The sequence below is a fragment of the Vanacampus margaritifer genome, chromosome 7, assembly GCF_051991255.1.
Source record: "Vanacampus margaritifer isolate UIUO_Vmar chromosome 7, RoL_Vmar_1.0, whole genome shotgun sequence".
Taxonomy (NCBI): Eukaryota; Metazoa; Chordata; class Actinopteri; order Syngnathiformes; family Syngnathidae; genus Vanacampus; species Vanacampus margaritifer.
In genome coordinates this window covers 11,333,608-11,359,961 of record NC_135438.1, presented here as the reverse complement: position 1 = coordinate 11,359,961, position 26,354 = coordinate 11,333,608, and the positions used below count along the sequence as shown (strand labels likewise).

The 26,354-nt window shown below is 37.7% G+C and overlaps 1 protein-coding gene across 12 annotated transcripts in view; it reads right to left on the bottom strand.

The window, feature by feature from the left end:
- The window catches only part of adgrl3.1 (adhesion G protein-coupled receptor L3.1), a 191,273-nt gene that overhangs the window by 2,508 nt on the left and 162,411 nt on the right, over positions 1 to 26,354 (bottom strand). For 2 of the 12 annotated variants that reach the window (XM_077571883.1, XM_077571874.1), the window contains 8 exons: positions 21,390 to 21,456; positions 17,189 to 17,280; positions 11,885 to 12,053; positions 7,695 to 7,820; positions 7,072 to 7,165; positions 4,526 to 4,654; positions 2,621 to 2,638; positions 1,776 to 2,078 (listed from right to left, as the gene is read on the bottom strand). In XM_077571883.1, coding sequence (XP_077428009.1) covers positions 1,776 to 2,078; positions 2,621 to 2,638; positions 4,526 to 4,654; positions 7,072 to 7,165; positions 7,695 to 7,820; positions 11,885 to 12,053; positions 17,189 to 17,280; positions 21,390 to 21,456 — 998 coding nt within the window. Of the gene's footprint in view, positions 1 to 1,775; positions 2,079 to 2,620; positions 2,639 to 4,525; positions 4,655 to 7,071; positions 7,166 to 7,643; positions 7,821 to 11,884; positions 12,054 to 17,188; positions 17,281 to 21,389; positions 21,457 to 26,354 lie in introns of all 12 variants that reach the window. The other 10 variants (XM_077571872.1, XM_077571873.1, XM_077571880.1 and 7 more) reach the window with 8 other exon arrangements.

Below are 26,354 nucleotides of genomic sequence, written 5' to 3'. Positions count from 1 at the left end.
CTGCTCCACGAGAGTATCTGTTTTCTAATCAAACATGTATAGCTACGTTCATTGTTGTATCCGTTGAGCATTTGTTTCAGTTGCAGTTCTTCAGTGCCAAATCAAAGTTAGGTAGAATTTATCATTTTATGAGCTAACCAATTACCGTGTTTTCACGACCATAAGGCCCACCGTATATCTTCATCATGCCTGTCCTCAGCCAGGTCCGCCTTTCATGTATATAAGCAATGTGTCCACGGGAAATGCTTCCACACAGCCAGTCAAGCGAAGAGCTTACCAAAGTCGCATGACAAGGCGCACGGTCGATTTTTGAGAAAATTTACGACTTTAACGTGCGCCTTATGTCGTGAAAATACAGTGAGTCTTTCCGCATTTTCAGTGAGTGCTTTATGACGCCAAGCCTTGAATAAATACACGGACTGAGCACTGGCTGAAACAGGTTTACGTCCATCGATCCGGGTCAGTACGATAGTCCCTGTTTTGAGCCTTGTCTCCATCCGGAGTGCCGGCAGATTTCGCCAGCCCCACTGTTTTGTCCCACATTTACAAAAGGTCACATCTTTTTTTTTTTTTGTAGTCCAGTCAGCAATCCAATTGTTTGGGTCATGTGTATGTCGTAGCGATTCATATTGACAAACCAATTACGGAATTTAATGATTAAATGACTTTGTATTTATTTTTATTTATTTTTTATTTTTTTAATTAATTTATTTATTTTTTATTTTTTTCTTCCAGGAGAGCTCAGTGTTGTTCATTCATTTTGACATCATCATTGCTCTCCTTTAAAAAAAAAAAAAAATATATATTTTTTCTCATTTTTTTTAAAATAAATATATATACATATATATATACATATACACATATATATATATATATATATATATATATATATATATACTTTTTTTTTGTATGTGGGTGAGTATGTGTATGTGCGTGTGTGTATTCATCAGTTCACCTAAAGCCCATTAAAAAAAATCCCATACTAATAATATAATATAATAATAAATTGCCAAATGCAGAAAATTCAATGTAAGTTATCACGATGTGGTGGCTCTCGCTAACAGACAGAATTAAGTAACCAGAATTAGGTTAAAAAATTCTACATACGTAGACCATGTTTCTATAAATTTGGATATTTGGTTTTTATTTGAGGCAGATATTTTTTCCATTAAAATGTGATTTATGAGGAGGTTAGACCATTGGTCGACATTCAGAGTTTGTTTATTTTTCCAGTTAACAAGAATTGTTTTTTTAGCGATAGTAAGGGCTACAAGTGAACTTTGTATTTACTTTGGCATTCACAATTACGTTCTCATTCTCGTCCACATCGAATTGCTAGCAGGCATGTTTTCATCATACCGGAACTAGAACTACTTCCTGTTTCCGTGTCTCGTTACCATGGGAAATGGTAACGGACACTGGTCAGAGCCAATGCAAGCTGAGCTTTTCTGGCAGCATATTTCCAATGTAAAAATAGGTGAAAAGTGCTAAGTCAGGGATAGACAATTTGGGTCCTAGAGAGCCGCAGTCCTGCATGTTTTCGGTGTCTCCTTTTTTAGCGTTGTTGAACTGTCAACCAAGATAGCCATTAGTTTTAGCTAAAGTAATAACACAACTACCCGTCACTTTATTTTTTTTTAATTGACTAGCGATTCGATTTGTTAGATGTACGTGGTGAGGAAAGATGATCTTCTAGGATTCAGGGTTCTTAGTTACGCTGTACATATCGTTCTTCGATTAAAGCATTGCAAGATGAATTCAAAGTAAGAGTTCACCTCCGTTGGCCATGTTGCTGTTGACCAGTTTGTTCATCAAGTTGTGACTGCGCTCGCTGGTGACCCTCTCGTGGTTGTTGAGATAGGAGGGGATGTAATTGGAGGTAAGCTCCTTCAAGATCTTTTTTTCCAGGGTAGTCTCTTTGTGGTTGCTATGGGTGCCGTAACCGCCGCTCCGGTCTAAAATTTGCACACAGTCACTCAAGTATTCGCTGCTGGCCATGCTGTAGTTGTTGCCGTGGTTACCATTAAGGGGGAGTGTGTCCATAACACTGGAGTCTCTTGCGTTGTTCAGGATGCCCTCTGAGGTACAAATGACAAAAAGTGAAATATAAAAAAATGGATTTAAATCTTTTAATGAAGTAAGTGGATATCTCAGAGGAAACATGAATTACTGAAAACAATTAGTGTGCGATATCATAGAGTTTGCAGATAACTTAGAATTAACAAAAAGCAGTGGTATTTTTTGTGCAAGACTAGAAATAATTCAATTTTCAATTGTAGTCGTGACAAATGTGAATTCAACAGCAAAATAAGTCTAAGAAGCATTGAACTTAACTGAATTAGAAGTCAGTTTAAAGGAAAAAGCTATTGCATTTTCATTCAAACCACTCAAATGTCTTGAAATTAAATCTACAACATTCAGAAAATGCGTTAAAAGCATTTTTCCCAGTCAGCAAATGCAGAGATTGAGTATAAAATCAAATAAACCAATGAAACGATACTTTGCAAAAGGCTGACAGCCAAAGCAAACTTCTTCTTGGCAGGAGAGAAACAAGTTTGCTTCAGAAGCCAGACATGAGAAAAGGAAGTCTGTGTTACTGAAGTATTAATTTAGCTCGTACTTGTGTCTCGGTAAGACGCTATTGGAGGCATGATGAGGGGAGAGAGAAAAGAGACATAGATGTGAGGTCAGACATCAGAACAACAGATGAACAGTAAGTAGAGGCATGATTAAAACACTTTGGTTTGCTACATTGTTAGCATATTGCTATCATTTACCTTATACATCAGACAGAATAAACATCATAAAATGTAGAGACGGCATTCTACAACACATGCACATATCCAAAGTGAGTATGAGATGATGCTGCAAAATTGCATGGTGGCCTCCCAAGTATAGTGAACGTGCCATGCGGTGTTTAACTATAGTGTGAAGCAATTCAGAACGTGAAGACCCTTTCACACTGCACTTAGCACAGCACAGCATGCCATCAACTAACCCATTCAATGCACATGTGCTGCCTTAGCGCAAGGCACTTACGCCCAAATTGAAAAAAAATCGAATGTTAAGACATCTCGATGCATCCAATAGGAGGGATGATGGAGGAGTGATTTCAGAGTGACAACAGCAAGATATTTGGGGGGAGTTCAACAGTGAAAACAGCACGGAAGAGAAAATGGAAGAATCAATAATTAATGAGGTGTCTCAGTGTTGGAGCTTGGGGACACAAGACAGATGTCATGTCGTGATGAGGTAAAAAAGGCAATGCAGGGAGATCTCTACTACTTTGGGTTGTACCAGGTTTAGTGAAAGCGGTAGAAATGTGTGATTTTCAGTTCCCTGCTCAACCTGACGTTTACCGCGAAGTACTCCTAATGGGGTTTGAGCTTACCAATGTTATTGTATTTAATGAAAAGTAATAAAATAACTCAAATTAAATGAAAAAAAGGTATTAGTTAACGAAATATATTAAAAAAAAAAATGCTTAAAAAAAAAAAAAGAAACTAACAAAAAATGTAAAAATAATAATAATAATAATAATAGTGAAAATTTTCTTCGTTTTTGTCTGCCAATAAATGTATATGAGCTTTCGGAGTTAATTTTAAAAATGTTTATTTCGTTATTGCTGTACCGTACAGAATAAGGAAGGTCCAACAGTTGTTTGAGAATTATATTAATGCATAATTTACTTACATTTTTTTTTAAGCTAATAAAATTTTTGAAAAAATAAAAACAAATTTGCTCTAAATAATTAAAATGAACAGAAGTTAAATTATCTATAATCCCCCAAAAATCCCAAACTATTATAACCCTGAGACACCCAGCCCCCCCCCCAACAGTTAGATCCATACCCTTCTTTTTCCTGCTTCTCATCTCCTCCTTGTCCTCCTCCCCATTATCAGCAAAGCCTCGGCTTACTGACGAGCTTAGGTCTACTTTACGTCCAAATCATTGGGAAAAGGCACCAGACTACTTCCTGCTTGGTCGCTTAGTAACCAGTGGCAAATTTGGGCTAGCTTGCGCTGTGCAGTGTGTAAGCTCCTTTGGTGATACAATAATTGGGTATTTTCACAAATAAATTCATTCATTACTAGATTTACTGTCTTGATGAGAAGGAAAAATCTCATCTTTTGAAATATTAATTTTAACGTGAGAGGAGAATCACTGTTGCGTTAAGCAAAAATAATGATGCACAGAGGAATTGCATAATGTTAGCTTAACTTGTGTTAGCCGACATCATGTTCTTTCCGACTGCAAAATACTTGAGAGTAAATGAGCATTTGTTAACCAAATCCTCAATCCAATAAAGACTAATCGCTCATTTTTATTGGACACGATTGCCAGTGATGAATTAATAAATTATTATCCATTCCTATTTCAGAGTGATTTCCCAATTATTTTACTCAGGGACCTTAACCACATCACAGAAGCCAACATCACAATAAAATAACCATGCCAATGAAATTAAGCTACTTCTGCTAATGCACTGCATGCAACACATTAAGAATAGGAACATCAGGCACACCTTGGGTGTTGTACATGCCCACAGCAGGGTTGTTATAGACTGCAGAGTCCCCCAGGAGAGTGTTATAAGGATTGTTAGTGCCATGGGGACGAAGGAGAGCATTAGTTATAAGATGATTAGCCATGGTTCCTGGTACAGGCAGATAGAGAAAGGAAGGAAGGAGGGAAAAGCAATAGCCGAGTTAAGAGAGGAAAAAAAGGAGAGGAACATTTGGAGATTGAAGGCCAGAAAGAGAATGTAGATGCGGCGCAGTGGGAGTAAGTACAGCAAGAGTCAGAGAAAGATGAAGAGCGAGCGAGTGTGTGGAAGAAAGAGGGAGAGAAGAGGACAAGTGAATAAAACAAGCCAACACAATTTGAGGTGAAAGCAGCCACGGGGTCATTTGCGAGGGACGAGACGCATATATTGCATTGCTAGGAAAACATTTGGCTAACCATTAATATCATTGCACAGCTTATGTATAATTGTGCTGTATATGCATTCAGTTGACGTGTCAATAATATGACCTGTAAACTGTATAATAATAAAAACAATGAAAAATGTGTGCACACACTGAAACTAATTATTTGATGAATCAGCTTTTGCTATAATGAAGTAATTCACCTTAAAGTGATTCAGATGAATCTGTATTCAGTAGTGCATGTTATGGCAACCTCAGACACAAAGGATGAACAGCTCAAATATAAACAAAAAAGCACTCTCCGCCCCTTATAGTGCTATACATACTGTACAGTATGTGTAACAAAGACGCGGAGGAGTAGATGGGTATGGAAGTGGGGGGGGGGGGGGGGGGGGGCTAACACTTCCTTCACTAAGTGTGTGATAATTCAGATGCTGACACTCCGTGTCTGCTTTCGCATCAATATGTCATGCTAACAGCTTATTAGTGGCCCGGAGGAAAACGCGAGCCACACCTCAACTTTGAGACTGACAAATGGAAGTGCGAGTATATTTCACTGTTTGGATGACACCCACTTCCTTTGTAGCACTGCTTTGACCTTCACTGGAGGGGCGGCAATAGATATCACGGAATGCAGTGAACTATACTAGACGTATCTGTTACACGCTCGCACTGGACACTTCATTGGCTCGATCTGTACGATGCAGAGGTTCTATAAAAGAGAAGCAACAACGTCTGCCTCGGCAATGTGTCCTACGGGATATCTGAAATGTTCTTATGCATGCCACAAGTGGGTAGAAAGCGTTATTCACGTTTGAGCAACCCTTAATGGTATTTATTGTCATTCCTTTTGACAAAACTGAAAAAGATGATAGCATTTTTGTTTTTGTTAAAATATTGTATTCGGTATAAACCATACAGAGCATTTAAGGATTAACTGATAGGCTAGGGAACAGGTGAGACCAATGAAGCTACTAACGAGGTACAGCTTGGCTATTCTGATTGAAATGTTTACATGATCCTCATTCTGTGGTTCTTATCCAATAACTCAAACTTCAAATTTTATTCTTATTATTTTTTAATTATTATCTTTAGAAAGGAGTCAAAAATGTAATATAAACTAGGAGTGTCAGTCGATAAATTACGGAAGCGTATTTGCATTCACTGAAAAAAAATAAAAATAAAATCCTGTTTTTCTGACAAATTTTTTGGGTGGAGCTTTGTTTTTTTGAGTTTTTTTATTTTATTTTCTGTTTTTCTGAATATTTTTTTCTATTTTACCGAATATTTTTTTTAAATAAGCTGAAAAAAAAATATTATTCAGAAAAAACAATTATTATAGTATTAAATTTTTATTTATTTTTTTACCTCTGAACTCCAAATGGCTTGTTGCAGACTTGCTAATAGCGGAAACAGACACTTTCCTGCATACCTCCATATGCAATAAGATGGTCATGGTCACTCACTGGCTCTCAATAAAGGAATGAATGTGCATACTGTATTGTGGTTTGTTCTCTAATCTCTGAAGGAAAACCCCTTTAAAAAAATATTCTGAAAAACTGAAAACTAATTATTTTATAAAACAGGGGGAAATTACTCAAAAAAAACAGAAAAAAACATTATTCAGAAAAACAGAAAAAAAAAAAAATTTTAAACAGAAAAAAAATTACCAAGAAAAACAGGGAAAAAAATATTCAATAAAACAGAAAAAAAACGGTCAAAAAAAAAAAGCTCCCCCCAATAATTTGTCAGAAAAACAGGACTTTTTTTTCAAGTGAATGCAATACGCTTCCGTAATAAATAAAATGTACAATAAAATATTTTTTTCTAAGTTTTCACTCTTGTTAACATAAAAGTGGATTTTTTTTAAACTAATAGAAATATGCCTGCATCTTTTAGTCATTTTAGAGTGCAGTCCTAGAATAAGTACTTGTGATGGGAGATATTTTCAACAAAAGCGTGTTTGCTGTTTCATCAAATAATCAGATACAGTATGCACCCTACTGTTGAGATGAGCACAGTGTGGGATGCATAGACTGCTACCACTTCACTAAATGACAGCTTATGATAGCTGAGCCCTCTGCTACCAATAAAGAGGATATGTTGACAGTGATGGGGATGCAAATGTGTGGTATCCCACGGTTACCTCTGTTAAGCGTGGCGGAGCTGTTTATGTCTCCCGTGATGAAAGACGACTCCTGTTTCCTCACGGTGTCATTCCACATTCGCCTGATTCGGCTCTACGCACAGACAGGGGGTGAAGCCAGACGGAAAAGGGAAGAGGAGGAAGTGGTTTGGAAAAAAAAGGAGAAACCATCATAAGAGAGGGAGGACGAAGAGTGGTGAGTCAAGGTAAATCAAATTTGCGCCAAAAAAAAAAAAAGCGAAAAACAAATATGAAAGGGTGTGATGTTCAAAAAATTGGGCAATTAGCATTGAAAGGGTAGCCAAAAAGGCAAAACAACAAGCAGCAAAAGGATAATAAGTTGAGGGGGGGGGGGGGGGGGCTATCCACCCCTCTATCCCATTTACACTTCAAAACAGTTTGCCAGCATCGACTGTATGGGCACAGCTGTGAGTCAAGGCTGAGGCTAGCTCCACTTTCAACTCCAAATGTTGCACGTACTTAGCTAAAATGAGTTCAATGCGCCAAATTGGATCTCCAGTTGAAAGTGAAACGTAACAGCCCAAACCCCTGCCAGCGTGCAGCTGTCTCACCTGAGATTCTGCTGTGCTGTAGCGTCCAGGTGTGCAGGCAGGTAAGCTCACCTGTGAGCCTGTTGAATAGCGGCCGGGTGTCCGAGAGGTGGTGGTCTTGGAGGAAGAGATGGAGGTCTCCACGCTTTTGCCGCTACAGCAGTGAGTACGCAGACACTTGCCGTACTCTTTGCGCACCTACAAACCGGGATGGATAGAGATTGTTAATGGGATAAATTTGGATTGGAATAATAACTAAGTCACTTTCGTTTATTGACAATTTACTAAACAACTAAACAATGTTGATAAAAGTCTGTGTGGAAACTGACACAGATCATCACAACTGCTAAATTTAGACCTTTTTTTTTAACTCTAGAATTGGTTGAAAAAATGATTTGAGCCCCCAAAGGCTTTTTAATGAAAAAGTAAGCATCTGTCAGTCGCGCCAAGTAAGCTTTTCAGATGACGAACAAAAGGCTGACACAGTCCTTTTGCAACTAAATCACTACGGCAAACAAAATTACTAATCTGCTGGATACGGTGGGCCACTGCCGACCGTTCCCCGTGCAATTGCGTTCGTTACAATTATGATTTGCATGGGTTTATCGGCAATCATAGCAAGCTACAGAATATATTCAGAATACGCACGTCGGATTTATTCCTAACCAAGAAAGTGCAACTGCCTCTAAAAACCAAAAGAGAAGAACAAACACTGGACACAAGGTTCTGAGAATTTTGCTGAACTATTGTATATATATATATATATATATATATATACATATACACGTATATATATATATATATATATATATACATATACACGTATATATATATATATATATATATATATATACATATACATATATATACGTATACATATATACATACATATATATATATATATATACATATATATATACATATATATATACATATATACATACATATACATATATATATATACATATATATATATATATACATACATATATATATATATATATACATATATATATATATATACATATATATATATATATACATACATATATATATATACATATATATATACATATACATATATATACGTATACATATATATATATATATACATATACATATATATACGTATACATATATACATACATATACATATATATATATACATATATATATATATACATATATATATATATACATATATATATATATACATATACATATATACATATATATATATATATACATATACATATATATATATATATATATATACATATACATATATATATATATATATAGATATATATATATATATATATACTGTAATGCTAAATCAGTTGCATTTTGTTGCCACTCACTAATAAAGTTAAATGTCAGTGTCTTTTTACTGAACTACTAATGATGGAATTGTTTTTCACATTTAGCATGTGGCTCAAAACATTGAAATGAATGGAAATGACATTACAGTAATCCATTCCAGCATCTCAAAAAACAACACATATTTCCATAATGAGTTTTTCAAAACAAAAATAGCACTCTATAATATTGTGCTTTATAAAAACATACAGTAAGGACATACGTAAACAGAACGCGCAAAATAATTTGCCACAATTTTTGCTTTGATTCAATGAAGGATAAAGAATATATGCCGATGAGTATTGTGACATTATATGTCTACATGTGTTGCTTCACGTTTGTGTTCAAGTATCTGTTGATTAAAAGGGATATAACGCCACCAATGCTATTCATTAGCCCGTCAATTCTGTTTTGCATTGCTTGTTAGCATTAGTCAAGTCAAGTCACACTGATTAGCAGTGAGGAAAATCAATTGAAAAACGACCAATTTGATCTTTTACTTTACCTCATAGCTTGTGTAAAATTGGTCTGAAAGCTTGAAGATTAATTGACAATTGTGGCTGAGCATTTATGTGACTCTGGAGGTCTATTTAATTTCTTCAAACACATTTTTTCCACATTTTGACATCAAATAAAAGATACATTTAGTAGAACACTGGTTGACAAATGTTCCTAGTGGCGCACTGACAAGAAACCTATACAGACCCAAGTGGACTGCGGCCACATCCCGTGTCTTCACGCAGCTCCGATGGGCCAATAACGTTGGCTTAATTTGATGTATTACCCTGTGAACTGCTTTTCTTGCTGAGGTTTCTTGAACAAACATCGACTCCACCACAATGTCGGCGTTAAAGGATTAACTTTTAACTTTCCCCATTAACACAGACCCAACTTTATTACTGCATTTATAATGGCCATATTCCTCCAGGAGTCATATGATGCACTTGTACACACAAAACATCTGCATTTAGATCCTAATCAACTTCGAACAAATAGCAGTGTAATTGCTTTTTAACAAGCCGGTTGGATTGGCAGCTGTGTTTTGCCGCGTGCTCTGTTTGAACAGCTGTGTGCTGAGCCACTCCGTGCATCTTGGGAGAAACCATGTTGGGCTGCAGCCAAAGAAAACCTCAGCACCGTTCTAAGGACATCTCTCTAGACACCTGATCTGATGGCCTAACACATACCTTAAGTAGATCTCGGACACACGCATGCACATTCACACACACGGAAAACCCAAAACCCTCTATGGAACTGTGTGTTGAGTATTTGATAAGATGTATCGCCATATCCTTCTCCTCTTCTATTCTCCCAGGCAACCACAGAGTGTGGGAGGCTGTGGAAATATGATGGGATGTGTAGGCTCCTCCTGGAAACCGCATGTAAATCAAATTTGGAAGAAAAATAAGACAGTATATTAAGGCTGCAGCTGTTTATTCTAATAATTGATGAATCTGTTGTCAACTAATCGATGAATCAGATGAAACATGTTTTAATTTTCATCCCTTCGTTCAAAAAAAAACAACGGACATTTCAAATTGGCAGTGAGGAAAATGCACTAATGTTTAATCGTGATTAAATTACGAGTTTGGTCCGTACCAACCGTCAGAAAATTTGTAAAAAGTTTATTATTGTTTTCCAAAGTAAAAGCAGATGTTTGCCAATGACTTATTTGAAAAACACAAACATAATCAATATGTTCCAGAACACCTTTGACCCTAAGAAAGGACAAGCGGTCCAGAGAATGGATGGCTGCACAAACATAATCAGTCTGCTTTCATGGAGGACGACAGAAATCGGAGAATATTTACTGTTACTATGTACTCAGATGCTGAAATTCGGATGACACAATTTTAAGCGTAGCCAGGTGACATTATGGATGAGATAAATCAGTGAGCATATACATAGACATAAGATCACACCAACCCAAGATATATACAAGGGGTTAGACATTGTGACTGCATGAGGAGCTATGTTGCTGATCTAATTTAAAACAAAATATACAGTCATTACATTAATCCATGCTATTCATACTGTATGTACAATACAATCGGACACAAATGTTGTACAAGGTAATTCTATCTATACAAACTCTATTGATGAATTTACATTATACAGTGGAAGTTAAATGACAACAACACTGTGAATAGCAGCTAATTATTAAATTTTAATTCATAAGTTATCTTTTTTTTTTTAATTTTAATTAAAAACAACTACAAATATTAGTAATAGTTACATATAGTATATGAAAAATACACACATATTAGATGTATGTAAATACAAAAAGACAATTCAAAATATTACACAAAAATACAAATCAGTCAAAAATACTGACAAAAATATGAGAAACAAAATCAGACAAACATATGCAATATTGTATGCTACAAAAATATTGGCAAAAATACTAAAATATTGCACAAAATATTCACTGAAAATACACACAGTAGAAAAAATTAATGAAAATATATTTTTCACCAAAACTCCGAAATTGTTTCAACCATTGATTGAATAACATTTTCTTCGCCAGCAGAAAAGTTCCTGCTTATTTTTTTGTGCCGAGTGCCAGCTGTCGTTTGGATAGTATCCATTTCCTTCGCCGAACCGAAAGTAAACAAAAAGAGGAATTGTGGGATATATCGGTGCTAACCAGCGACGAAAACGGCAACTTTGATGGTGCCGTTAACAAACAGCGTGACTAACCGTGTTTTGAACAACGCATAATTTACGGCTGGCTAGTTAACGGCGGGTTAAAAATTTAACCACCGGTTAGGGGTTAAACAGTGGTTAAAATAACCGAGAATTGAACAACTGAAAGATTACCAATCAGATATTAAGTAAGTAAAATTTGGACTTTCTGACAGCTATGGTCAGTCCTTTCTCTTTCTCTTTTGCATGTTACTCACCTTCTTCTGGAGAATGCAGTGGAAGATGAAGATGAACATGCCCTGCAGCGAATTGAAGATGGTGAAAAGGTAAGCCATGATGACAGTGCTTTCGTTGATGTACATCAGTCCAAAAGCCCAGGTGAGGCCCAACAGACACAGCAGGGCTATGGCCCCGATCACCCAAGACCTGCAGGAAAGGGGAAATCTGTGAGAAAAGCTTTTCTCCTCGTGTTGCACTCAACATACTACAATCTTTGAAAAGAATGATTATTCTCCTAATGTGTCAGGTCTAAAGGTCAGTAGAAGCCATGGGTAATGGACACCTATTACGGACGGAGTCCTTTTCAGTTTGCGCTACGCTAACCTTAGCTCTTGCCCTCGATCAGAAATGCTCTTCAGCCTACTGTGATGCATGTGCTACCATAAAGGATGAGAAAGGGGTTAGGGAGGGTTCACCTAAATCCCTGACAAAGTTGGTTGGAGAAAACCAAGGGAGGTGTTCCTTAAGAGTTTCAAACTCTAACAGGAGGCATCAAACACCAAAGACGTGGCGAAAGGTAGGGGAGGCCGTGACCTCGCTGATAGCAGCGTTATCGAGAAGATTTCTTCCAAATCCTGAAGTCTTTTATGGGATCAAATCTTATAGACGTTTTCAAGTTCAAGTTCAACTAAATCTTTATTCAATCCATTTTCTATACCGCACTTGGTCATCGGGATTCCTGGGACATAGCCTAGCTAACTTAAGATGCGGTGTGCTAACCGCATTTTCACCGTGCTGTGCTTTATTATATAAACCGTATTCCAGCAGTCTTATCAATTAAACAATATTTACAAAAAAAAAAAGGCAGAACAAGGAGGATAAATGTTAATGTGGTCTTGATTTTACTTTGCATGTGGTGCATATTTATTTATTTATTTACTTTTAAGCTTAAAACAGTCTGTTCCAAATTTAGCTCTATCCCTTTCTTACGTCCTCCTGTTCATTTTCCCCTTCTATGCAGACATATGGAGGCCAGCCTGGGAAAGCTCACGCTATTTATTTTCTGAACGGTACAGATTTCCTTTTACTTTTCAGCTCACAAGGTTGCCGCATTCTTACAGAGCCAAATGTTACTTTGCAGTTTGGTGTGCTTAGCCTGCTGTAAATTCCGCTCTATTCTACTATGCAAATGTTCAGGATTGACATGGTAATTTTGCAAATTGGAACTCTATCAGTTCACTTTCCATAAAGGACTGACTTTTGTGAGATTTTCGCTTTAAATAGTCTCACTCCAAACTTGGCAAACTTTTTCGACATGCCCTTTGGCTAGTCAAACTGTTTAAATAATTGAAAATCCTGCCAGTTGCTACCTTGTAAAAATACAGTATGCCTCCACTGCATACCGTGACTATGTTTATTTACATGCAGTCAATATTTGGGTTAAGGTAAAAAATAAAAATAAAAATGTTTTCTGAAATTAGCGGGATAACCCATTTACATGCACGAGCGGACAGAGTTACTCACATATATATATATACATATTCTGAGCTAAAATGCGACACATGGATAAAGTCATGTACGCCAATAGACCTCATTTTCACTTTTCGGCCAAATATTTTCGGCTGAAAAATTCGGTGCATTCCTAAAAAATAGGATTCTGGCAAATTGTGACTTGACACCAGCGAGTGTATTATACACAATGCGGCATTTTTGCTGCAGAGAAATCAATATATTGAAGTTAGGCTTGTTTAGCGAGTGGCAACATAAGATGGCCACCGCGCTTACTAATAGTTCAGTTGAAGTTTCCTTCAGAACACAAACCAAAGTTTTCGTTCCAAGGAGGTACCCTGGTATGCATTATATGACCAACATATTCAGGATTTTGTGCGTGTTTACACGGCCAAATATTGACAATATTTCTTCAAAAGGATTATTGTTGACTGCGTATAAACGTTAGTCTGTGAGCGTGTCAAAAAGTGTGGGCCAAATAACAACAGGCGTGAGGATTCAGTGGGCAATAGGTTGGGGGGACTTTACAGCCATAAAAAAAAAAAAGAAGTGGCATTTCCACACAAAAGGTCACCGTTTCTGGTCCGCTTCAACTTCAATAATGGCCTCTGATGCGATTGGCTGACTGGGCAGTGATCACCTCTCATATATATATATATATATATATATATATATATATATATTGGCGAGATATTAGAAGAGTCAGGAGGAGAAAGAAAAAGGAGAGTAAGTGAGTGCGACTGAGGTGATTGATTTGATGTTGCCCTCCGTGGCACCATTCAGCCGAGACATAAGCGCCAATAAAGCCCGTCTGCCGACCCTCTCCAATAAAGGCGCACACTCATCCCTCTTTTCCTTCCTTCTGTGCCCCCTCTCTTCCCCCCCGTTGGTGCTCCCTTAAGTCAGCCTCTCAGCTGCTTCCCCTCGCTCACATCGAACCATTGTAACAGCACATTGGGCAAGTTATATGGGTCAAAGAAACCGCTCACAAATGTCACACACATTCAAGTAATTCATATTCCAGGGAGATGAGTCGACGCGACCGGGTCTATTAAGGAAGGGAAGCGAATACGGGGGCTGCTTCTACAGGCAAAATAAAACGACAGGGAAACCAATCAAAATGTCTACGGGGAGATGTCGGGGCATCTTGATTGGAGAACGGCCTTACCAAAGACAACGTATGATCTCTTGAAATGAAAGAGACAAAGAAAACAAAAAAGGAATGAGACAAAAAGGGCACAATTATGATTAACGAGGAAATGACACATGACTAATAAAGCCAACTAGATTACAATCTATTCAACCTTCAGGATATTCAGAGAAAGAGAACGTCATTTAAAAAAAAAAATGGGGGGGGGGGGGGGGAAGATCCAAAAGCGTCGTTTTCTTTAAAGTGCTCTTTGATTTTAATCTACCATCACTCCTTTTGATTGCGTCCCCCTGAAAGGCACTGAAGGGAAGATCATGCGGCGGCTCCTTAATTTCTGAAATGCTTCCCAGCGCTGCGGCTAAAGGAGAGCGGCAGTGGTGTTTATAAGGAACAACAAATGATCAGACAATCCGGTGATTGACTTTAAACATTGTGCGCCGCACATCGACAGGGCACACGCCACCGAGCTACGACATATTGTTCAAATTAGACTCAAGCCTTTTTGTCTAGCGCGTCGCTGGAAGGAGAGAATAACACCGTCGTGATTAGTTAGCAGAAGCAGACAGAGACGCAGCGCTCATTGGAAATGAAGTCATATTTTCAAGTAATGTTCTCAGAGGGTCACATGCAGACAATAATGATGTGACTTTCAATAAGAGGCCTCTCGAGATGATGTCAGACAAAAATGAGATGTGTTTCATGCAAACATGCTGAACTGAAGAAAGACAATGGGTATTAGATTGGAGGAAACAGTTACACGTTCAGACATCGCTCCCTTTGGGTTTGTACAGTGAATGTGGAGACAGAATGCAGATCGCTTAGCTGAACACACACATGCAAACGGGTCAAATGAAGCTCAGAGCAAAAAAGACAACAACGTGGGGGATGGTGCAGTGAGATAGAAAAAAAGATATATCATTACATTCGTAGCTGGATGATGATGAAATGCTCGTACCAGAATAAGTGGCTTTAAAAAATGAATATCAGTGGCTGACTTGGCTGGATGCTTATTTGGTACCCTTTGAATTTTATTGACATTTAAAACTCACTTATGGAGCTATCACAAATATTCAGCATAATGTCTTGTTTTGTATTGCACATTTATAAACAAGTTTAAACTCACTGACCGCCTATAAAATCTCATCACAGCCAACATTACAACTAGTGTTTAATTATTAGTGCATTAGTATTAGTTAGTATTAATTAGCGTTGTTCTGATACCGTTTTTTTTGGCCTCGATTCCGATACCCAGTTTTGCAGTATCAGCCGATGCCGAAACAGTACTGATATCAGTTTTTTCTCTCAACATGAAAAAGCATTGTTTTATTCATTTAAAAAAAAGTGGGGAAATGGAGGGTACACGCTTCCCCCCCAAAAATACCCTATTTTAGAAATATGAATTTTTTTTGTAAATATGCAAAAAAACGCAAATATGCTGGGGTCCACTGCGTTTAGATATATATCTTATTTTATTTTAAAATCTATATTATGGTGATTGGTGACTATTGCAGGGTCCAGTCCATTTTAAACGGCTAATTAACTCATACACTGCCATAAATTCATTAAAAAAATTAAATAAAAAATCATTAAACAATTAGGGGCAAAATGTAATTGTAATTAATCGCATGACTTCACTAGTTAACTCACGATTAATCACAAATTTTATATCGGTTCTAAATGTACGATAATAAAATTCTAGGTTTTCATACTCTTGTTGACAAAAGTGTTTTGTTTTTTTTAAAATAGAAATAGTTAAATTAAAATTTTGATGTTCATAGCCGTCAATGGCAGTGAATGAATAAAAAAAAAGAAAACAAAAAGAAAAGATAAAAAATTTTGGGTGTCAGGTGATTAAAGTTTTTATTCGTAATTAATCGCATGACTTCGCTAGTTAACTCGCGATTAATCAAATTTTATATCTGTTCTAAATGTACAACAAAAAAATACTCTTGTTAACAAAAGTGAAAAAAAAAAGTTAAACTAATAGAAATAGTTATAATAATATAATAATATATAATATATAATAATATATAATAATAATGTGGTACTGAAGCTTAAAAATCACAGGTATCAAACTCAAGGCCGGGGGACCAGATACGGACCGCAACATCATTTTACGAGGCCCACGAAGACAAATTATGTGAATCAACTTCTTGTTTCTTGCTAATTTTCTTCACTTTTAACAATACTGCGATATGAGATATTGCAAGTATTTTTTTTAAACCAATCCCTCCTTTAAAATAAACGCAAAAATAGTGTTGTGTATGTGCACCTAAATTGGTGGCTGGTGGGTGTAGTTTGAAAAACAAACTTCGATTTACAAGGTGTTGCAAAAGCAAGTGATTATTATTTTTTTTGCCTCCATGGTGTTGCTGGGCAACAAGTTTAGATGCTGCCCAAGTGAAGCCACTTGCTTCAAAAAGTCAATTTTTATGGATCAAACAGACAATACATAATGTGTTGATGGGCTTTAAAGCGGCTGGTAGATGGATTCCAGGATAGAGCAAGGAAAGCTTTTCTCACGTTCTCTATAAAAGTAAAAGCTGGGCGCTGGTTCTTGCATTTTACACTTCAAATGTCTCCGATTTGTTATCTCACATTGTAGAAGATAGTAAAAACGAACGTATTGATGTCTCTTATCTTTATGATTGTGCAACATCAGCAGGACCAAATGTACACTTACTTGATGTTGTCCAGACATCCGGAATCCGGTTTGAGGATGGCTGTATGGTGGAACATCTTATAGAGCGCAATGCCGAGGAAGATTACATTGAGCTGAAACAGACAGACGGATACAAGTTACGTATTTTTCCTGACTCAAACACACAATTCCTTCTCAAGCAGGACACGGGGCAACAGTTACAAATGTGGTCACTGCAATTCACTTCACGTAGTGAAAGCAAGGAACATCCTGTAGTCATTATATCCATTCAGGATCACTGTTGGAGGACATATCCAAGTATCACAGTTGCCGTTGGTGTTTTAATAAAGACGTTTTGTGCCGCATCTCTGAGGCTGTCTGGTTAGCAGTGGGTGTAAAGTCTTGCACACTACACTGCCCCCTCTCATAATCTTGGTCAGATCAGCGATAGAAGGCAGCAACAGCGGGCTGACTTTCAGACAAGCACAGAGCCCAGCAGTGTGCATTCTGGCATTCATTTAATTGGGAACATGTCCCACTGCTACCATTCCGGTTGTGTGTGGATTGTGTATTTTATCTGTGTCTGACAAAAGCTCCAACTCTATTTCCAGCTCTGTGTACAAGTCAAAGTAACACATGAGCGCGTCCTCTTAGAATAGATTACGAAGGTACACTAATATCCACGGGTTCCTCTTGTTACATTGGACTTTGCTGGCATAAACCAAAGGAGTCTTCAAATGTTTGCGGTTTGCGAGCTCTTGTACAATAAATGGTAGAATAATGCGTGCACCTCAAGATAAAAAAGATTGATAAAGCTTCTTCAGTGAAGTGTACAATTACCGGAACCAGCGGAGACACATTACTACCATCAATCTACTGTCAACAGCTTATCCTGTTGAGGGCCGCGGGGGACCTGAAGGTCATCACAGATGACCGTGGTCAAAAAGGAAAGCTAGCCACCTTATTCCTGAGAGCTCTGATGGAGAAACAATTATAGGCGCACAACTTCCGATGTGATACCGGAAGTGGCAGGGACACATTTGTTGCAGCGGCTTTCGTTTCCCAAAGCGGTTTATTTGAACGTTTTTTATTTCCTTTAGTAAGCCAACACTTAAAAAAATGTCTTGTATAGCTTGGTAACTTGTTTTGCTATCAAACCCGTAGCTATGAGAGCAACGTTTTAAACATGCACCCTGGACGAAGAGTGAACGTCATATAAAGATTGTCACAAGAACATCAGGTATGAGTTCACGTGTATGGGGGGGTGAAAGGGAAATAACCATGGTTTGATATGTCCTCATGTAACCTCTTATATAAGGATATGTTGTTGTCCTGAACTGTTGTACGAGTCCAGGTGCCCAACAATCTGGGAATAAAGGGCGGAATCAACCTGGGAACTCTTCCTTGTTTATACTAGAGTCCTCCCTGCTTCGGAAACATGTTTTCGAGGGTGCCTGGGAGAGGGCTCGGCCAGCCCGGTTTCTCCCGCTCACAACTTTTTGTTAACGAATAAAAGACGGAGCGGCACACGGTGTGGGTAGAGTCAGCTGTGGGATACGTACGATCGCCCAGCCGTTTTGCAGCTCGTTCTACCCGGACCGTCGGCTCTCTGGTCTAGTGTCAAGGTAAGCGTTGATGATGATTATATTGTGCTGCTTATCGTTGAAGTGTGTTGATTGCTGTTTGCGGGGAATAAAGTGCACATTTGTTCTAGCACAGTATATCAGTCTCTGTGTATTCATTGTTATCGTCGATCACTCACGATCCTGCATGGAAATATAAAAGTGAAGTAGTGTTTTCCACAAAACGGGGACACAACATTTCAGTATTAGTTTGGCAACAATATATGATTTTTAGGGATGGGTGGCTAACGATAGCAGATTTTAGTTATCAGTGCTGATACGGGCCTTTTTTTAAGGTATAGTACTCGTGACGGCGTCCGATACTGGTATCAGCTGCCCTCTTGTGGCCGTTTCAAGACACTTCCCGCACATTGCCTTCAGTGCAACTCACACTGGTGTCTGAAAGGTGCGAATGTTTGGTGATGGTTGGAAGGGCCGTAGGCGCACACTGGCAGCCACGCTTCCGTCAGCCTGCCCAAGGGCAGCTGTGGCTACTTAAGTAGCTTACTGCCACTAGAGTGAGAATGTGTGAGCACGTAAATAATGTATCTATTGTGAAGCGTCTTTGAGTGTAAAAAATAAAAAAGCGCCATATAAATCTGATCAATTATTGTGGGAATGCTCGTCACTTTTTTTCCGAGAAACAACTCCCATATAATACTTGCGATTTACACCGTTCACATTTGAACTTGCTTCAAAAATTCACGCCTTCCGGGGTATATATATATATCGTCTGATTTCACATTACTTACAGTATTCACACAATTTACGTTTAATATCAACTTTTCCCCATTCATTTTCAATAGGGCTGACATTGAACTATGTTCCACTAATTGCAGCAACGGCCAAATGGCACTGCTTTGAGTAATTGCCTGCCACACTGGAAGACCTGGGTTTAAACCCCGCTAGGACAACTCTTTATTACAAATGCAATACTGAATACTAATCATTGTCAAATTATTTCACATGCATTACTTAAGTTAAGTTTTTACTCCATTCTATATTCAAAATTCAAATTCAACGCAAGCTTTCAGTATATACTGACGTATTCACTACAATGATATACAATGTCACAGATTCTTCTACGGCAGCAATGGGACAGTGGTTTGAGCAAAGACATTGGTTCAAACCCTTCTTGGACAACTCTTCAGCAGTGGAGCTTTGACTGGTGAACAGGAGGTCAGGGTTCAAATCCCACCTTTGACCGATTGGAGTTCTTTCAACTACAATCAATACTTTGTAATTTTCATATAATTTATCTTTCAATTTACTTCATAAGCATTCAATTTAGCATTCAGCTATTAGCATTCAACTTTCAACATTCCCACACAATTTCAGCAGAGATTGCACTTAGTCTAATTATTATTATTATTATTACAATCAGAAACTATAAATTAGAAGAATAGAAAATTGCTTTAATTGAATGCAATTTTAAGGAAAAATTGTATATTGGGATATAAGGTATAGGTATTTTTTTTAAATTATCTGTCATTGTTTTGTTTTTTGTTTTTTTGCGGGGGGGTGGAGGTTATGTATCAAAAGCACTAGAGGTATTGGTACTTGGTATTGGTATCAAGAGCTGAGTACTTGAACTGGTATTGGTCTGCAAAAATGTGGTACTGAAAATCCTTAAATTGTGTTATCTTTTGAAGAGTTCAGGCGCAGATGAACATTTTGCCGTGGAGGCTCCAAAAGTTAGGCCAAATGTTAACTCACTTAACACTTGGCATGCCCATCAGATGCTGTATATGGTATACTGTACTATGACAGGATGTGATGTCAACATATGCAAATGATCAGCTTTGTTTTTCTTATTTGTATTTTGTTTACATTCTCTTTATCTTTTATCTCACTGTTAGTGACTGACTAATAGATTTACACATGGGACAAAAAAAGGATAAACTGAAGGGGGGCTCATTTGCTAGGGGGTTTGCCGGTGAATGCCCCCCCCCCCCCATTATGTCGGCATGCAAATGACAGTTTACAGTCATTTTGAAAGGAGGGCGCTGCAAAAAATGACTTTAAACATGAAAAAATGGAAAAAATATCTGCCTCAAATAAAAACCAAATATCAAAATTTATAGAAACATGGTCTACGTATATAGAATTTTTTAACCTAATTCTGGTTACTTAATTCTGCCTTTTAGCGAGAGCCACCACATCGTGATAACTTACATTTTACATGTTTCTGCATTTGGCAATTTATTATTATATTATATTATTAGTATGGGATTTTTTTTAATAGGTTTTAGGTGAACTAATGAATACACACACACTCGCACGCACGCACGCACACACATGCACATACACATACTCACCCACATACAAAAAAAAAAACATATATATATATATATATATATATAAAAAATAATAACAATACTGAGCTCTCCAGAAAAAAATTAAAAAAAATAAAAATAATGACTTTAAACTGTAACCATCTGAAATATTTTCATCTTTTTTTTAAACTAAAATGTCAGCATTAATCCACATGTAAGGAGATTTTCAATTGATACATTTTCACACCAAGGGGGAGATTTGACAACACTTCCACCTAAGTCGCAAAAAGAATACGGCAGCCGAGCCAAGTGTTCTGAGAGTGAACATGCATGTGTGTATCTCACCATTATGATGAGTGTAGCAGGGCCTATAAAGCTCCAGATAAAGTATGTATCCAGTCGCAGCCAGCACCTAAAGAGAGAGGAAAGATGCAGGGGGATTAAAACATGTCTCAGAGGGATGCTGGCTGGCAAAGATTTACTAGCAGATGACAGCTTATGTATCACACACGTACACACGCGCGCGCTCTTGAGGGAAGGGGAACAAGTTATTTACATGACTTTCAAATGCATCACCATAGAGGTGTAGGACAAAAGGAAATGGGAGAAATAGAGGAATGATGGAGCCGACGAGAGGAAGAAGCACATGGCTCAAACATACATCAGAACACTGAAGGTGAGATGGCGAGAGATGATCACCTGTCATAAATACACCTTTACTCCCCCCCGCCCCCCAAGGGCACATGGTGGGGTGACGAAAAACATATAACATGATGTATCCATGTGAATAAGACGGGAAGACTCTATTTATGAAGTCTGGGGTTGAGAGTAGTACGGAGAACGCAGGGGCACACACGCACAGACGCTTTGCATAAATACACAAAAAACTAATTTCCATAAAACTTCAAGGTACCAAAGAAAAACTCATTCAGTTCTGATGAGCCAGATCAGTAGTTCTCAAACTAAAGTCACTGCATGTATGCATATATTGCTACACCGAAACTTTCCTCATTTGCAGCATGCAAGGGATGAAAAAGTGCATCTTCCACGAGGGGGGTTACACCTCCACGCATAAAAAGTTTCACAGGAGCAAAATGGCCGACTGATTCACGGCCAGCTACTTTTGAATTATTAATCTTTCAATTTCCACCACATTAGAGTGCTCCTCCATTACGGGGGCCCCGCACTGTGCCACTGTATCTTCCACCATGGCCTCCTGCGTCAAGCCATTGCTCCCCACCTTCATTATGAGACATGAGCGAGATTTGGGGCGCAATAGGGGGGCGTTGTATCATATTTTTGTTCAAAAAGACAAGAAGTGGTGCCATTTTCAAGGCGGTGGTTGATAAATGAGTCGCATAACTCATGTTTTGCTTCTGCAAATGGTACCATTACCATTAGCTGGATTTAACATCTCATCAATCATGGAGGGACACTGGTTGTTTAGGTGAAACATTACAATAACTGGCCACAACGCTCGGCATGCATACACGTTGTAACAAATCACAAAAGTATTTTATGAACAATGTGATAAATTTGGGGTGTCAAACGGTTAAAATTTGTAATCGTAATTAATCGCATGACTTCAAGAGTGAATTCACTATTATTCGCAAATTTTATATCTGTTCTAAATGTATAATAAATGTACAATACAAAGTTTTCATACTCTTGTTAACATAAAAGTGGAAAAAAATGTTAAACTAATAGAAATAAGGCTGCATCTTTTAGTAATTGATAAAGTCATTTTATAATAATTCATAAAATTGAGTTACAATTAAATAGGTGTAATGCACTGTAAAATGTATGATATTGATTTGAGTTGAGTACATTTTTCTGCCACTAGATGGCATAATTGCATTTGTAGGACGTTGGTGACAGCTCAGTGCATTTTTCTTTTCCTATTAAGAGCTATCTAATCTTTAACATGAAGTAACATGTAAAATTCTGCACATTTTTTAAATTGTAAAATACAACTTGATCCCAGTCCCCACAAATATATGCATTATTATTAAATTTATTACTGCTAAATTTTGACGTGGACGTGTCTGCTGCGTTGTGACTGGAACTCCCCCAGTACTGGCTTTCCAAGTAAGGTAGTGGTCATTATTCGCGTAAAAAAAAAAATTGTGGCCTTAAAGGAACTTTAAATTAACTCAAAATGAACACACTAACTTTAACACCCCTAACATATATATATATATATATTTGTCATGCTTAGGGTCCTGTATTTAGATTTTGTATTTGGCACTTGTATTTGGTCATATAGGCCTTTATTCTGCCATATAGAATGGAGCATAGTCCTCTTGTCAATACGTCAAGGTTTGAAATATTGACCATGGTTGTACACTGTAACTGCACACATTTGTAATGGTTCAGTTGTACCTAATGAAATGTCCACTGAATTATATGAAGCACTTTTGTAAGCACTTCAATTAAATGTTTTTTCCATTTTATTTTCATGAAATAATCTTCAATTGAGATGATAGATGCCGTTTGGTGGTTATTGACACTGTCAAGGAATTTTAACTTGTTGTTATTTTGGGCTCAGGCCAAGTTTGATTTGGAAGATGAATCAGAGTTTTTGATTTGGTTTGATGCTCATGTGAATGAAGGCCTTGTGATGAATTGATTGCTTCAAATATCATATTATAATTAAAACATGTTTTTGAAACTTGCTGTTTTGTGACAACTCTCTGAAGTCTATTGTAATAATTTTGTCTTTTTTTATTGTGCTACAAACCTAATTGTCTAAAAAGATTTTTGTCAGTTGGACCACAAAAGTACACAGTGTGAACATTCATCTGGAGCCCGGCATGCAAATTCATGTTTTATTGATTATCCAAAGATGAAATATTGAACTAAGTGGCATCGGTGCACCTTCAACATCAGATTCAACCCTTTCCCACTTGCCCAACTTCCACAGAGTATCAGCGCACCTCGTGGAAAGCTGAACTTTACAAACCTCTTCAGAGCAGCAGAGCGAAAATGTGAATCATTTAACAGCTCGATAATGTGCTGTCATTGTTCACTGTCTGTATGGAAGCACTTATTTATAAAGCACCCGGGCAAGAGATTTTAAATGTTTAACACAAACGTGTAAAGTTTGAAAAATGCAACATTCATCCACAATCCTTATATTTCCCAGTGCATCATTATCACATACGTGCGGTGCATTTTCAAATCATGTCTTCGCCAGCCAATCAAAATCAAGTATGTTCAAGTTTGAGTGTTTTTAAGAAAAACTAGCTTTTTTGTTTGTTGCGTAAAATGAAGCCGCACCATTAGGTACACCACTACAGTCTGATGATATCCAATAATAGAGCTGAACACACGGAGAAACTATCCACATGGTTGGAGGTCTCCAAGTCCCAACTTCACAGATCTGTGATCTTACTAGCTTACTTTAAATCATTCCCCGTCTGCTTGCGGTTCTTTATACACAAACTTTGCACACCTCAACCTGCCCCCAGAATACAAGCAAATCAGTTTATTTTTCTGCTATGTCAAGGACTATCAGTGTGCTGCTATACCCAGGGGCCACATTTAACTCATTCACTGCCAGCTATTTTCACTGACGCAACCCCCTTCGCTCCCGGCTGTTTTACTGGATTTTGACAGATTTTGCAAGACCTACAGAATATTGTGTTCTATTCCTATAAAAACATGGAACCTACCAAAATAAAGATTAGAGTCTCTTCTTTCATCAGGAAAGTATTTGTTTCCATTTTGCAGCAATTAGCGTTAGAATATAGCTGCGTTTCATCATTATTCACAAACCCGTTGAAAACACTGGGAAGGCTGATCTCTTATACTCTGCTGCCACCTGCTGCCCGTTTTTTTGTAATAACTAACTACAATTGCTTTAAGCGACCTCTACAGGTCAGAATTTGCATCAAAGCCTTCTGTATGCTCTAGCATAACCCCCCAGACCCCCCCCCCCGCCCAAAAAAAAACAAATACAAAAAAAACAATGTATAGATCAATTTTAGGGCGTGCAGGACAAAGTATTAGAAACCATATTTATACGTTTTCGGGATTGAATGAGTCGCTTCAATTGGTACCAAATTAACTGGACTATGTTCATGTCCACAACAGCATATAACAAAAACACCAAAACTTGGTCTAAATCTTTGAGGGGAGGTTTAGACCAAGTTTTGGTATTGCAAAACTTACACATACTCAAACTCGCACTACTTGGTATGTCAGAGTGCATATTTAAAAAGTGACATGGCAACTACTGACCTGGTGTCAGTATTACATTTATTTTTGTTGAACAGGGTTAATTTTTGACAACAGTGTCATCCTTATAAGAAACTTAAAAGACAAATACTTTATTATTTATACTAGGTTAAGTGTTCTAGTTTCATTCCTGAATCTCTCACATCCTGTGATATAGTTACATGGCAACTGTGGATTTCTACAATATGATGTGCTGAATTAAGCAACCTTATATCTATTCTTTTATTCATTTATCGATGTAATTTTAATCACGTATAACTGTACAACATCATTGGGCGGTGTGGATCAGTGGTAGAGTGGTCGTCTCACAACCTAGTGGTTGTGGGTTCGAAGTATCCTTGAGCAAGATACTGAACCCCTAGTTGCTCCTTTTTTTTCTTCTCTCTTTTTGAGAGAGCTCAGTATTGTTCATTCTGTCATTTTACCGATTCGACATGTCATCATCATTGCTCTCTCTCTCTCTCTCTCTTTTTTTTTGTTCCTGATGCTGTGTCATGAGTAGTCGAGCGCTTTGAGGGCCTTGTAAGGTGGAAAAGCGCAATATAAAAGAAGTGCCATTTAGCAATTACCATCATACTGGAAGCTCTAAAAATTTTGTTGTTGCCACTAAATAAGCTCTTAAATGTTATTATGCAGGCTTATGTAATGTTGTAGCCAGTGAATGGATGAGCATCTCTGAATAAACTGGTGACCTCATTTCCCAGGCATAGGTCACACATGTTGAAACTTTAATGAGATTGACTCTTGCTTGCACGTGGTGCATGCATATGCTTCATACGAATGAAGTGTTGGCTGCCTTCTTTCTCTCTGTGGCTCAGTCAAGCATGCGTTAGTATGTCGTCATGTACGTCGACGACAGCGCGCTCCCTCTCGGGAATCAATCTGCTGCACACAAAGAGGCCAAGCTTTCTTATTCACACCCTTTCAATATCCTCACATTGTTGTGCTCCTGTAGGCAGTCTCACTTCTCGCTGCCCCTATTCCGCCATCCTTCACTGTTTCTTCCCCATCTCAGCCTCTCTGTAGTGCCACTTCTCAAGCGCTCGCAGAGTCCAGTGCCACCGCCAAAAC